The 15,361-nt window shown below is 46.7% G+C and overlaps 1 protein-coding gene across 2 annotated transcripts in view; it reads right to left on the reverse strand.

Moving 5' to 3' along the window:
• Positions 1-15,361, reverse strand: part of CEP104 (centrosomal protein 104) — a 33,574-nt gene that overhangs the window by 14,480 nt on the left and 3,733 nt on the right. For both annotated transcript variants that reach the window (XM_055001866.1, XM_055001867.1), the window contains exons 3-15: positions 15,035-15,208; positions 13,897-14,035; positions 13,101-13,163; positions 12,433-12,509; positions 12,132-12,300; positions 11,169-11,327; positions 9,882-10,115; positions 6,943-7,146; positions 6,599-6,766; positions 5,973-6,146; positions 3,368-3,544; positions 1,887-2,093; positions 885-995 (exon numbers count right to left, since the gene is read on the reverse strand). In XM_055001866.1, coding sequence (XP_054857841.1) covers positions 885-995; positions 1,887-2,093; positions 3,368-3,544; positions 5,973-6,146; positions 6,599-6,766; positions 6,943-7,146; positions 9,882-10,115; positions 11,169-11,327; positions 12,132-12,300; positions 12,433-12,509; positions 13,101-13,163; positions 13,897-14,035; positions 15,035-15,208 — 2,056 coding nt within the window. The remainder of the gene's footprint in view (positions 1-884; positions 996-1,886; positions 2,094-3,367; positions 3,545-5,972; positions 6,147-6,598; positions 6,767-6,942; positions 7,147-9,881; positions 10,116-11,168; positions 11,328-12,131; positions 12,301-12,432; positions 12,510-13,100; positions 13,164-13,896; positions 14,036-15,034; positions 15,209-15,361) is intronic.

The following is a 15,361-nucleotide window of genomic DNA, read 5'->3' on the forward strand; positions in this document are numbered from 1 at the left end:
ACCTTTTCATGTTTCCAAAGACAACCCTACCACCCTGAAGACCTTTGTAAGATTGTCGTATTCTATTTTCAAGAAAGGGATTTCAGATTTGAAGGCATGCATGTGTAAGGTGCTAAATTCCAGCAGCAGCATGCCAACACGCATCAGCCCCTCCAAACAAAACCCCAAGCAATGCAACCCTCCTTTTGTCTTCCATCTCACTAAACTAAGGTCCTAACTGCATGTTACTTTTCTCCCTGGGTACAGCCACAGGTCGGGTCATGGATGTGGGGAGCACTGCGGTTCTTCAGTGCATGGTGCCCAATGTCAGATCAAGGCCACGATGCATGAGGCAAAGGCTTAGAACTCACCTCTGTGCTGTTTTCCTGACCCTGAACAGCCCAAAGGTGCCACTAGTTACCCCAAAGGGTGCTATGCACGTACTGCAAGGGTGACATGTCAGTTTCCTCAACAAGGTTAGGTTCAGGTTGGGAAAACAGTGCTGGGGGGTGGGTGGGTCCTAAGCCCCTCTGTTTTGTGCGCTGCGGCTTTGTTCTGAGTCATGCCCCAGTGCACTAGGGAAGCACGGAGCTCCCAGAACACATCTATTACCTGGCTTGGGGGATTTACCTGGGGAAAAAATGTACGGTGATATTAGGTCCCTAAAGCTGAAGAGACTGAAAGGAGTGTAAAGGCATCACGGAGGAAGCCCACTAGCATGTCTGGTCAAACAAGCTTCACAGGTACCTGAAGCACCCCAAAACATCAGGTGAGGAGCAAAGGTGGCCCTGAAACCACTTTCACCTTTCACTCTCTCCAAAAAAAGTTCGGTCTCCAGCCTCCTGTTGTCTTCTGCCTGTAAAGATAAATTGATCAAAGTGTGTTGGGGGAGCACAGTCAGATACCTTTGAGGTGTCGTTTTGCATCTCCTTCAGTGCTGTCAGCTGACCTTGCAGAGCTTTGATTTCATCTTTCTTTTGTTTCTCAGATTCTTCAATAGCCATCTTTTTCTGGGCCTGTTAAGATGATACATAGCTGAAGGTAGAGCAAGCTTTGGGAACTTAGTTATCCCTGTTCCAGGCAACGGAACTCCAGAAGACATCTGGCATAGAGAGGATTCCTGAACATTCTCAGCCTGTCAACTGAGTAAGTTTGGGTCCAAGCAAAGTTTGCATAGATGTGTCATATTTAGCCTGGGAGAAGGGAACTGAAACAACATCGGCCTGTGGCATTTGCATAGCTATGACTTCTACTCCACAGGGGTTGGATTGGAAGGTGTGTGATATAGCCACTCTGTTGAAGATAAGCAGACTTCACTCTGGTTAGTGCATGGCTGGGACAGCTACCACGGAACAACCTTTCCTCCTTTTATTCACTACACTTCATCTTTACAAAATCTGTATGCCATCTTTCTGCCCAATGAGGGCAGCTAACAAAACAAGACAATATAAAACCGTATCATTAAAACAATTCATAACAACAATAAAAACCAAAACTAAGATACACGTTAAAAACACAAAAAACAGTAACAGTATAATTCCTGAGTTCCACAGCAAAAGAAAGGTAGGATAGCAAATAAGTAACATTTAGAATATGCCGGTTGGATATACATGTGTTGAGTTCTATGTATGAAGGGGTCCTTATGCAAAGACAACTGTTTAAAGTACAATCCTTGGAGGGATTGGGCAACTGCTATCCCACCTAGTTCACCTGTATAACCTCGAAAAATTGCACAGGGCACACACTTTTGGTGTGTGTGTTTGTGTGTGTGTGTGGGGGGCTTAAACATAGGTTCCAAACAGACCTAATCATGGGAACTGATTTGTTACAAGCTTGCCTCTATGCACGAATCAGTATTGCTCCTAAAAGAACCACAGGACACGATCACTGAAGCCTCTCGTATTTACCTTTACTTCACCTTCTGTGAGCCTGCCGTCTATTTTAGCAAATCCATCAAAGAGTGTCTTGTAGAGAACGTTCTTGCGAGTGTTGGCATCGTCAGGAGGAAGGTAATCCAAGACGATGGCTTGGTGCTTCCGATACATATCTAAGATGATCCGGAGGGCTGTTTCTCGGACTTCGTACACCCGGTGCTCCAAAGTCGCTGTTGCAAACTATGATTTGAGAAAGATACAAGATTTAAAGGCCAGACAAAATGCTTTTGCTGCCCTGAAAAACACACACACTTTTTCTGTCTAAGAGAAAGTGCTGGGAAAAAAATCAGTTCTGCAAAGAGTCTTTGTCAGGAGAACACTCTCAGGAAGACGTTTATGGGATGGTGCCGTTAACATCAACAACGTCTCTTATGTTATCCTTGGAACAGCTACACAACTTTTTTAAAAAATGGTTTTGTTTTTAAAGTGAAGGATGAATCTGTGAGTATTTAAAAGATAAATGCGGACCTTTAAAACATGAATAAAAGGAATGGGTGAGAAAAGGGTAGGATGGAAAGCTTTTTTTGGTTCGTCTTGCATATGCACGAACTGCAAAGCTGGGCGTACTTGACAGGTGAGAAGCCCCTCTTATGCTCCTTTCTAAGAAGACAAAAGAGTCTGTTTCCTCAAAGACTGTGCTTGCATTGGAGCTTTCAGTGTTTCTTTAAACATACCCTGTGGGCGCAATTACACGCTATGATTTTGGCCATGTTTATTTTAAACATTTTTTTTTGCAAATCTATCTGCCAGGCTTGCTTTTCCGAGGAACAAACTTTGACCCTTTCCTTCCTGCTGTTTTCTCATGGGAAAAAGCCAACCCAGAGCTGCTTCCCTGTTGGAGGAAAAACTTAAAAGTACTTGTATTTTCCTCTCAGCAGAGGTAAAAGCAGCTTGGAGTGGCTTTTTCCCCATCAAGACAAAGAGAGAGAAGAGGGTCAAAGTTTCTTTCTCTCTCCACATTGTTTTCCCCAACAAAGCAATCATGGTAGTTAAATTCAATGACCAGAGAAAAATCATAATAATAATGTAGTTGCACCCTTTTCCAAGGGTTGGGCCAAATGACACACTTCACCTCTAACTGTACTCTGAATGGCACCAGTATCGGCAAACGAAGACAAGCTACCTGTGGAGAACGCTTCATCAGCAAGTGCTTTACTTCTGTACTGCTAGTACATGTTTTAAATGTGGGAGACTAATCCCCCTTTTCACCCTGCAAGAGGTGAAGTTCTGTGAAGTTATACACTGGTGACTGATCCACATTATGAAACTCTCTTCTCCCAGAGGCTGGTTGAAGAAGAGTGTTTTCCAGGAGTAGTTTAAGGTGCCTCAACTTAGGCTGAAGTAAGTCAACTGTGAAGGCAGGGCATGTTTTACGCCTTTTGCAGGGAAAAGCACTGCTACCATGCCCAAATCCCTAGGCTGGATAAATAAGCTGTGGAAGCTCAGATCCCTACCCTCATGACATTATCGACAGTAAAGCCGGTGTTATCCGTTCCGAGATCTCTCAGTAAGCGTTCCACTAAGTCCACTTGGCTCATCGCCAGATGTGTAGAGGAATTGGACTTCAACGGCTGCACCAAATGAGCGGGGATAATCTGAAGAGGCTTCACTTCAATACAGAGGGCCATTTCCTGAAGAGAGGAACACGTAAGTGAGTAGTTCAGGCGCCTGTCCCGAGAAAACGCTCAGCCGAGCCTCAACTTTATCAGCAATCAAACCTTGAAACTTTTATTTCTGCACATTGTTTTAATTTGTACTAGATCCTAATTCTTCTGAGCTGCTTTGGACGGAGGGGATTTTAAAAATTGGATAAACAAAATAAGAAAACAAACAGATATTTAGCTCATATTTACTTAAAAGATATAGAAGCCACAATACTGAAATAACCAGCTGATACCTTTCAATGAGTAGGCTGCATCCCGCTCTGCCTCTCTAGCTTTATTTATTTATTCATGTCATTTATATTCCGCCTTTCTTATTGAGACTCAAGCCAGATTACATAGTGTGAGATTAGTACAATCAATACCAAGGTCATTTCAAGAAACAATGCCATAGAATAAATAAATGCAAAACGTTCGCAAAAATCCAATACAGAGTTGAAGAAATGATGCGACAGAGCATAAGCTAAGATTGATATTAAACAACATAGATCTACCCAGTAGGGTCATATTTAAAGCAACAGGTAGTAGAGAGCAGCACATACTTAAAGCAACAGACAGGACGTAAGGCAACATACTGGTGAAGTCTATGGTCCCTAACTCATTAGTGAAACACCTCTATAAGACTACCTCCCTACAATACAGCCCTCCTATTAGTTTATCTGTCTGCAAGGGTGGTGGTGGTGAGGAGAGAAATTACATGTTACAAGTTTTGGTCTCCTTCTATTGTGCATACTAGCATATGAACAGGAGCAAGTCACGGAGATGAGGAAAATTTGCCCATGAGGCTGCAAATGGGAACCCAGGAAGGAGTGCTGACGGGGCCCAAACCAAATTCACCGAGACACAGTTGCACCCATGAATCTGCATTCACTCTTTCCCTCCCCGCACATGGCAGAAGCCCCATTGCTTTATCAGCACTTGCATCAGCAATGGTAAAACCACACAAGCCGGTCCACGTCTGGAAACCACCTCCAAGATCGTCCAAATTTGCCTGCACACTGTTAAGAATCAGGAGGAAATCTGGACAGCGGGGGGCGGGGGAAGAGTATAGGGAAAAAAAACTTTGCTCCCATAGCAACATCAAATTAAACCTCCAACTCGGATGACAGCAAATTTGTAACAGTGTAATCCAGGGAGAACTCCAGAGGAAGCCAGTACAATGCTTAACTGTCCCAGTGAAGGGGACACCTGGATGTCCTCTATTGATAAAAGGATGCAACAGATAGGGGTCTCCACGTGTGTGAGGGTTCTTAGAAGGGACTTTGGCACACTAGCATGTCTGTCTCAGAAACGCAGCTTGGGAATGGCAGCCTGGGCCAGTATCAGAACACGGCAAGGTGGGGCAGCTGCCAGGGCCCATGGCGTCTTGTGGGGCCCACTGCTACTGTCTCCCTACTCACGCATCTCCTTTGATGCCTACAATCACACCCTTCCGTTGCCTGCTTGTGAGTGCATTGACACTTCTGCTCCCAGCTGCATATGTTGCCTAGAGCTGCTGGAGAAGGGCATGTGGATGGCGCACAAAGTGTCAGTGTTTCTGCGGGCCATGGCACTGGCACTCCTAACTGCACTCACCACCCAATACCATCGTGAATGGGCGTGCTGGCAGGGTGGGCAGCTGTGCCTGCAGGGGGTGGGAGAGCTTGTGAGTGGGCAAAAGAAGAAGGCACAGGTAGGTGGGGGCATGTGGATGGGAGGGCAAGAAGGGGAGCCTAGTAGTGGGTATAGAGCAGGGGTGGCCAAAATGCGGCTCGGGAGCCACATGTGGCTCTTCTAGACATATTGTGCAGCTCCCAGATGTCTCTGAGTATCACCATGGCTGTACATTTTATTTTCGTTTAGTTTATTTCCCTCCCTTCCCTTCTTTCTTTCCATGTCTCTCCCTCCCTCCCTTTCCTCCTTTCTTTTCATGTCTTTCCCTCCCTTTTCCTTTTTTCCTTCCTTCTTTCCATGACTCTCATATTTTCAATAAAAATGTTGGGGTTGCCAGGTCTGACAAAAAATACCTGGGGACTTTGGGGGTGCTTCACCTTGCAAAGATGTGACACTTTTGTGGTGTCACTTCCAATTCAAAGGTCAGGTGATGGCTCTTCCCAAGCTCCAGCCCTTCCAATGATGTCATTTCCAGCATATTGCACCAAAAACTCCACCCCTTCTTGTGATATCACTTTCAGGACACTCCCCCAAACCCACCTCTTCATCTGAAGTCACTTCAATGCATCATGTCTTGTGGCTCTCAAAATCTGACGTTCATTCTATGTGGCTCTTACATTAAGCAAGTTTGGCCACCCCTGGTATAGAGGATCCCATGAGCACTCTCTGCCCAGGGCTCCCCAAACCCTGGAATCGGCCCTGATGGCATACATCACAGCATGGCAGCCTTTGCAGACCTGCTTACCTGGATGAAGTTGGCAGCAGCAACACGAAGACGTGCAGAGGAGTCCCCAGTCCTGGAAAGGAGATTGGGGAGGGACCTCTCCACACAGTGAGCCGTCTCCTGCTTCCCGAGTTTATGCTTGGGAATGTACTGGGTGATGATCATTTTCAAAAGCTTCAAGGAAGTCTGAAAAACCTACCATTAAAACACACAGAAGACACTACTCGGTAAGACTGCAGTGACCTCAAACAATTTGCTTTACTTTCCGAAATTGGCAGGAAGACACCAGAACCGAGGTTTCTGAATAAGAAACTGAGTTAAGACATCAAGGGATGTGAGTAAGAAAGAGATGGGCAAGAGAACAGAGGGAGAAAAGTTTTGGAGAGACCGAAGAGACCTAGGTTTGGGATACACAGAATGCACAAACTGAAAGACAGGCTCAGAGCGGAGAAAGACAAGGAAGGGTTTCTGCATAAGAGGAAGAGAGGTTTTGATTGTGTGGGGAAATGGAAAAGCACTCAGTTCGGTGGGGGATGTCATCTGCCCACAGACTACTATATAAAACACCGGCTTATAAAAGAACACTTTCATGGAAGATGTAAAAAAAAAAAAGCTGATGTAGATTCCTGTCCCTCGATCTTACTCACTGAGGAGACTATGTCTTTTATGGCTCTTGCTACGAGGAAGATGGCACCCCTGAGCAAGTTCTTTAGATCGTCCTTTGGCGTACTGGTGGGCATCTCCATCATCTTCTTGTAGATGGCGAGCAACGAGTCTTCGCGGTAGGACCATGTTTTGGAATAGGCCCCAGCAACCTACCAAACAGAGACATCAGGGTGGAAAAAGAGTCTAAAGAGGGCAAGCATAGCTAGTCCCCATGCTCTTGGCTGAAGCTTCTCTCGGCCCTATGACCAGAGAGATGTGTCCCTTGTGCCTCCTGTATGCAAGAGGCTTGTTCTAATCCACACAACTAAAATTTGCATGACTTTACCAAGGCTTCCCCAAACACTTCAATGGCTGGGCTGGCCTCCCTCAGTGCTTTCTCTGTCAATGGCTCCGGCTCGCCGGTGATGCCGCTTCTTGGTGTGTCACCAGGATCCTCCTCATTCATCTCAGGTTCGAAGCAGGCGTATCCTTCCTCCTGCTGCTTACGAATGGCTGGAAGAGGCCTCTCATCATAAGGTAGGAACTCGACCTAGCGAAAAGGAAGGCAGCGTAAAAAAGCGGGATGCAATCTGCATTGCTACCTGTACAGGTTTCCTTCAGATGTTGCTAAGCCAGTCTATGAATGTTTGGCGCAACTGTGGCAGAAGTTGACCCTCTGCTGGGCACAGTCATTGGTACGGCTAACCATCTTTCCTCAACCGCTTCGAGCGAAGAGGAGAGAATGGAAGCCGAGCTGTTCAGAGGCACATCCACAGTCTTGTTGTTAACAAGAACAGCTGCTGATATGCTTGCTCTTGAGCCAGCAGACGCATGTGCCCGCTCTCCCCCCGCCGTAGCATGGTGGCTGTGACCTGAGATCACCCTGTGTGAGAGGAGCTGGGAAAGGGAGACAGGAACCCCCCTGCTCCTGGGAACAGATAACTTTCTTCTGGTGCCTTTTTCTCCAGATTCAGAAGAGCTCAATGTTTGCTGGTTTTCTGTGATCACTGTTTTGTAAGCTGGACGTTGCCCAAACCTCATCGCGCAACATAAAACTCACTTTGCATTTCTACTATATGAGTACGTTTTTTCCTTCTTTCTTTAGAATGAACAAATAAAAAAGGGAGGGAGGGCCACACTCCAATATTTTAATTACTTTTTGGAAGAGGTGGGTACTGCACGCGAAGCAAGGGGGAAAAAGCAGTGCCCACCAAAATACCTTCTGCGTGACCGCTGAAGACAAAGGAAGTCTGACCTCTTTGGCTTCTGATCACACCTTTCTCCTCCCGCCTCCACTCTCCTCTGCTAGAAAAAGAAACCCAAACCTCCGCGAGAAAAAGAAAATTGTGTGGTGTGACCCTCCATAGCCCAAGGGGTGACCCACGTGTGGGTCTTCACTCTCCCGCTGAAGACTAATGCTTTAAGGAACACACTTTGACCCATGTATGCAAATTCATATCTGCTGTTAACAGCATTTAACCCTCAAGTCAGGGTAGGACTCAAGCTAAAATAAATAGTTGCATGAACTATACCTTGGGGCAATCAGTGTAGTGTAATGTTAAGGGCCTTGAATTCTGTACAGGTTCAAGGTGAACATCCAGCCTAACTGGGCACATCCCTGAAGCGGCCAATCTTCCAACATCCTCAGAAGAGAATGTGCTTATTCTCAAGCTGAGATGTACTCTATGCCAAACACAGCTGAAATTTTGCTGCAAGGGAATTCAGTGAGCTGTAGATGCTATGCAAATTGAGAATATTTCCTCCTGCTTTGCATAATTTATTCTGGTTTTGCTAGCCTCAGGAGATAGAAGGAATGATGAAAGTTGCCACATGCTCCACTTGTAGCCACTCCTCAAGCGCCTGAGATTTCAGCAGGCATTGCCCATCTGCCTCCAAGAAAAAGGGCTGGGAGCTGTTTTTAATTAGCCAAGACTGTCAAGAAGCTGAGTTCTACACCCGACACCGCATTTTGTGGAACCCCCTCTTTCACCCTGCACACACAGAGTTTTACTTTTACGGGACTCAGACTGTTAAGCCCATTGAGATTTTTAGAATTTTTGTTAAGGTCCTAAATAAAATATGGGTGCTTACTGAATAATAAAATAACAATACGAAGAAGATAAAGAACCAGACACCTAATAAGCAGTATGCACTGCTGGCGCCAGGGTTTCTGGTGCCGGTGGCCACCCTCCTGTGCATGTGTGCACACTGTGCGCGTGCCCCCAGACTGCGTGATATCATCACGTGATGACGTCATCACGCAGCAAAAGCCGGGCCCATTGGCTGGTGGGTGGCTGGGGCGGTGCGAGGAGGCTGCCTGCACTCTGCACACCACCCCAGCCGCCTGCCCCGCAGCTGCTGTGTCCGGCTGGGAGCGTGTGGTGGTGGCGGCGGTGCGGGGCTGGCCGGCTGCAGCAGCAGCCGCAGGCCAGGCATGCCAGCTCCATGGCACGCGCCTCTGCCCCGGCACCCCCTCTGGGCCTGCGGCGCACACCTCACCGCCTCAATGGTGGTGCCGGCCCTGGCCGTATGGGGTTTGCAGTCTGCCAAGCTTATTCCGGTTTCTCTGGAGGCCATGAACTCCTCCCTGAATGTAGGATACCTTAAAGCATCAGTCTACCGAAACCCACTGTGGTACAGATTAGGGAGACTGCGTCCAACTCCCTGCTGAGCTAACCAGCTTGCATTCTCTCAGCCTAACCTACCTTCCAAGAGTTGTTGTGAAAATGTCCATAAACACTGGCACATTGATCCCAAGCAAGAGTGGGATAAAAAAACAGAATAAAAAAAATGTAATAAAGTGATCAAGGGTCTTTTCAGTCTCCTGTGTGGTCCAGCATCCCCCTCTCCCAAAAACAGCCCTGGTTACATTCCAGCTATTCAAATTCTGAGAATAACAACAACATTTGATGTATATGCCTCCCTTCAAAACAACTTAATGCCACACTCAGAGTGGTTTACAAAGTTTGTTATTATTATCCTCACAACAATCACCCTGTGAGGCAGGTGGGGCTGAGAGAGCTCTGAAAGAGCTGTGACTGAGAGAGCTCTGACAGTTGTGACTGACCCAAGGTCACTCAGCTGGTTTCAAGCAGAAGAGTGGGGAACCAAACCTGGCTCTCCAGTTTAGAGTCCTGCTGCTTCTAACCACTTCACCAAATTGGCTCTTACAGGATGTACGAGAGATGAGCCAGAAGAAGCAGCAGGTCAGGCAACAACACACCGCAAGCTACACACAGAAGTGTTGAGAAATGCAATAGAAAGTCAACCGCCACCCCCACTCACGCTTATCTTTGGAAAAGCCTCAGGCGAGATGAGTCCCTGGGTTATGGGAGAGGAGAAAGACTGCTGAGTCAGGGACTCAGGAGAAACAGCTTCCGGTGGCTTTTCAGGAGGCAAAGGCTCTGGGTGGTCTGCTTCTGTCTTATCCCGCTGAGGAGAAAGCACGGACTTCTTTTGCTGAGGAGAGTTGGCAGGATAAGCCAGAGGCTCCAGGGGGTAGTCAGGAGGCCTTCGGATCTGAGTTAAGAAGAGGGGGGAACAGCGTCAAGCAAGATTTCTCAATGCTGCTCCTGAGCAAACAGCTTTGCCGAGACACAAGCCACCTTCTGACATGTGTCCCAATTCCACTAAATCCCATAATGTAAGGAGTACAGTAGAGGTGGGCACAAACCGAAATATGAACTGAAGTTCATCATGAACCAAGCTGGTTCGCGAACCTGCGGTTTATGGGAGCTCATTTCTCACAAACTGTGACGAATTGTAGCCCGGTTTGTTTGGTTCGTATTTCGGTTCATGACTGCAGAGTCTGGCGCTGATCCATCAGTTTTCTAGGCAACGGGGAGGATGGGCTGTCTGCAGACCTTCTGCTGACGCAGAAGTGCCGTTTTCACAAACCAAACGAACCAAGTTCATGAAAGTTCATGGTTCGTGAAACGAGATGAACCATGAACCGAACAGTTCGGAATTTTCCCGGTTCGTGCCCATCTCTAGAGTACACAAAAGAAAGAATCTAGATTTCATCAGTTCAAGATCCTAATAGAATCAAGGGTACAGATCTGTGAATGCACATCCTGCTGCCTTTTTGAAATTGAAGCCATGCAAGGTATTAATTTAGAATGGTACAGTGAAATGGGGGGGAATCTTTTTCCTCTCATGCTAGTATCATGATTCCGTCCTTCCCCAGGACTGCCATTTGCTCTGCAAAGGGGAAAACACAGGTTTTTGTCTTCTCACTTCACCAGATTGGTTCCAGGGAGTCAACTTGTATCACTAAAACAGTGCTGGGTGTAGATCTCACTCTCTGTGTTTTAAAAAAGGGGTGGGGGAGAAGTAATATACCAAGCTAAGTTTTCCCTCTCAAGAGAAAGGTATAAATTTTACAGTAAAGCCCAACCCGCTGGCTATCTTATTCGGCAACCACTGGCTTCGAAGATCATACAATTCATTGTTCACTTTTTGAACATAAGAAGGCAGTAGTAAATGAATGTTGAAATGAACGAACAAGAACAGCTGCTGAATTACAGCAACTGCCCACTGATAACCGGCACTGTAACACGCATCACCGCCCACCATCAGATCTGGATCGAGGAGATTATGCAGTTCCAGCTGCTGGTAAACTCTCAAGCGGTACTCCTCCATCTGTTGCTTTTTCTGCTTGGCGAGATCGTAGTCCTCCCTTTCGACAGCACAGCGCTTCTCCACCTCATAGCGGCCCAGCCGCTCACCGACCTGAAACACAGGAGCTCAGAAGTCACTGCCAAAGGCACAGACCTTCTCACTAAAATCAGGGAAGGTGAGTTCTGGGGTTGAGAAAATTGGAAATAAACTTGTTTCTCTTACAACTTGCATTGCTGTTCACATTTTACAATAAGGTCTTCCCACCTACAGAACGGGAGATGCAGGCAAGCCTTCCGTTCTGATCATTTACAAACATTTTAAAGCACCAAAACACAGGCAGCTCATGCACATACTAGAACATCCATATAAATCTCTATAAGGAAGTCTGTGCTTTCCGAGTGCAGGCTTAATATACTCCACAATTTCTTCTTTTGAAATTTGGAGGTGGAGGAGGGTAACATTTAGGGGAAATCCCAGAGGTCCAGGCAAAGGGGAAGGAAGCAGAGAGAGCAAGAGCGAGAGAGAGAGAGAGAGCGCGCACGCGCGCGCGCGCGTGTCTAGGGGTAGTGTCAACCAGGCTATCCCACAGTTACACGGAAGATCCTATTGACTGTTCTAAGTGATGAGAGAGAATATACATATCCATCTTTAGAGTGTTGTCTCCAGTCTTAATTCAGAAAAAGGCTCCCCTCAGGCACCTCAGGTTCAGGTAACACTGCCTCAGAGCCAAACAACAGAACCAAGGCAGCCAAACCCACCGAGCTTATAAGCATCCTGCCCTCAGGCTAGAAAACTAAGCTCTCAAGATTCCCAAAGAGCCCCCTCCCCAAATGTCCAGGAGAGACCGTAGCCGTCTGCTGCTCCACCCTGGCAAGAAGCCTCTCTTGGACCTGAACCGGCCACTTCTGGCACTACCTTTTGCAGGTCTGCAATGGCTTGCTTGAGTTTCTTGGCGTGATCGTAATGTTCGTGCCGCACAGCTTCATATTTTTTCTCATCCAGCTTACGGATTATCTGTGCCACCTCTGGATCTTGGTACATGTCGAAAGCCAGATCGTCCAGCGGCGAAATGGAATCGGACTTCCTGGTGAGGAAAGGGAGGAGAATATTTGGGGAGCTGTATTTATAAGCCGATGCCTCATATCCTAGACAAGTGTAATGAACTTAACCCCTGGAGAATTTGGAGGGATGAAACTCACAGCAAGGGCATCCTTACCCCATGTACGTTCCTTCTACAGCTGAGTCATCCAGGTTGTTCCCAAGGTAATGGTCAATCAGTTTCTCTCTTGAAGTCTTTTGAAAGACAAAGAAATCGCCACAGAAAGCTTTAGCTTGTGGACAGACAGGAGTTCATTATTCTTCGACAGTTTCACACTTTCTCAGTCTTGTTGGTCTCTAAGGTGCCACTGGACTCAAATCCAAAGTGATGCTCTCAAGTGATGGGCAAGCTCACTTTCAGGGACGCGCATATGCCATTATCGACATTTTCCTGAAGGCACTTCCGGGTTCCTTGGAACCATGTGAGCAAACCACTGAACTAGTGTATACACCATTGTTCCTTCTCACCATTAAGAGAGCTTTGTTTGCAAACAGTGAACAACAAAAGGGAGCAACTGTGACCATATGCACAATGCCTTTTGTCACTTAAAACTCTGTTACAGAGAACGAGGGGCTGATATTCTGGGTTCAGTTCTGATCACTACTTAAGGACCTTTCAGGCTGCAATCAAACCGATGACATCAAGCCCCCCGTGAACTTGTCGGGATGTCCTTCTGAGTGAAGTGCCTTGGCCTAAATAAAACCAGCAACAAAGCAGCATATCCCTGCATTTCTGCCTAAAAGAATGCAAGGCAGAGGAAACCCTCCAATATTTAACCCACTTACATGGCTGAAGTCACTGCCATGGTCTGCTGCTTCGCCAATGATATTTATTGCTACTAGAGCCACCTAGAGCACAGAAGAAGACATGAAGAGATATGGGTAGGGCGCCACACACTGTGAGCTAAAGACTTATGTTCTGCCCCAAGAAAAGCTTAGCCCAGCAAAACATATCCACACAGTTGCATCGTTTTTTACTTTTCAGAATGTACCTCTCTCTCTCTCTCTTTTTAAATTGCATTACTTATTCTGGCTTTGCTAGCCAAGGGGAAGGGGCCAGATATCCTGCAGAGCATTGATGCCCCTGCTCCTGACCTCTCGGAGCCTTGTACAGCTGTGGATTTTAAGATGTCAGGCGGCACTGCCGACTTACTATCAAACATTTGTAAACATTAACACTTAGAAACTTGCCCTTTTTAACCAATGAAAACAGAGATTCTCAGGAGATTGGATTCTGGGCCAAATTTCGGGAGAAAGGCAGGGCAATGTACATCGGTCTCCCATGAATGAAAGGAATCCCACCTCCCAGAGGGGGAGTGGAACAGCCTCTGCCTAGCTGTCTGTTACAGATCCAAGGGATAGTCCGGTGGCTACATTATATTACGTCAAAATGCTAATTTCATTTTCAGGGGAAGACAGGGCACTTCTGAGGACTCCAAGACTGAAAATCACTGCCTTGCAGATTTTAGATTCAATGAAGTATCTGCCTGACTTCTTAAAAGACTGTCTCCTTTTGCCTGCTGAAGAATGTTTGCAGCAATGATCTTTTGAAAGACAAAGAGAAGCAATCCCAATGTCTTACCTGGCTGTACAAGTTGTACCTATTGACATAGTTTTTGTGAAAAGTCAACTTAAGGTACTGGCCAACTGCGTCCACATAGACGGATTTCAGTTCTCGGGCTTTGAAGCTCGTCTTCTCATTATCCGAGAGAGAGACGTAACTGAAGTGGGGGGAGACAGAGATAACATAACATATGAATGGTGCCAGTTTGGCTCAGATAGGCGCCTTCTGAATGCAGCAACTGTACTTAAAACATCGTAACTTCATGTGGTGCTGAAGTGACTATTAGACACCCCAAAATAAGATACATGACATGACTGCCAATTCTCTTTTGTTGCCTTGATTTTCCTCCCTTTGCTCCCATGTATTCAAATCATTCTTCCCTACAAAAGAGACTTGTTTCTGCGCAGAATGGTAAGTGGCAGTACTGCAGCCTAAGCTCTGCTCACGACCTGAGTTCGATCCTGGTGGAAGCCGGGTTCAGGTAGCCGGCTCAAGGTTGACTCAGCCTTCCATCCTTCCGAGGTCGGTAAAATGAGTACCCAGTTTCCTGGGGGTAAAGTGTAGATGACTGGGGAAGGCAATGGCAAACCACCCCGTAATAAAAGTCTGCCAAGAAAACGTCGTGCTGTAACGTCCCCCCATGGGTCAGTAATGACTCGGTGCTTGCACCTTTATCTTTTTACCTGTAAAGTAACATGTAAATGAGACCATTTTACATCCCAGTCACCTCTACTGAGTTCCTGGGATAGAGCAGGCCTCAAATCAAACTACATTTCATGGAGTAATTGACTCTTATTTGGGAAAAATTGCACAGGAGCCCTCAGGTATGTCTGCTTTCACTCCTTTAGCTACTTCTTGAAAGGGTACTTCCAGATGGCAGCTTCCCCTATGCAACTGTCATGTTAAACAAGTGCAAAAGGCAAGGTACTATAGGAACTGGTCAGTGCCTGAATTAGGACTGCTGCTGACGAGGCTTTAAGTCCATCTGGACCATTAGCCATCACCACATGTGGCTCCCCCCTGCAGATCATCTATGCCAGTTCAATATGGGTGACACAAGAAATCCTCCAGCTCGAAACACCACAACCATTACCTTGTTAGGGTCAGATAAACACAGACATGAGTACAGAACCATCTGCAGCACAGGGAGACTTACCCAAGTCTTCTGAACCTCTCCGATTTGTATGGCGCGAAGTACTCAGGTAGGTTCTCGCTGATATAGAACTCAATTTTGCTGGAAATCATGTACTGGTGAGCCAGCAGCTGCAGTTTTCGAATTCTGCATCGCTCCACCATCTGAAGGATGATTTCTTGGGGATACTGGCAGAGCCTGGAAGACATATGCAAGCCCCTCATCAGCCCCTAACCACAGGTTGCATCCTTGGTTACTCAGAAACTCAAGATTACAACCGAGGGATGGAGCAGAAACAAGGTGAAAGTGAGCAGACTTCATTTTCGGTACCGCTGACAGCTCACTCAGCTT

The sequence above is a fragment of the Eublepharis macularius genome, chromosome 17, assembly GCF_028583425.1.
Source record: "Eublepharis macularius isolate TG4126 chromosome 17, MPM_Emac_v1.0, whole genome shotgun sequence".
Classification (NCBI taxonomy): Eukaryota; Metazoa; Chordata; class Lepidosauria; order Squamata; family Eublepharidae; genus Eublepharis; species Eublepharis macularius.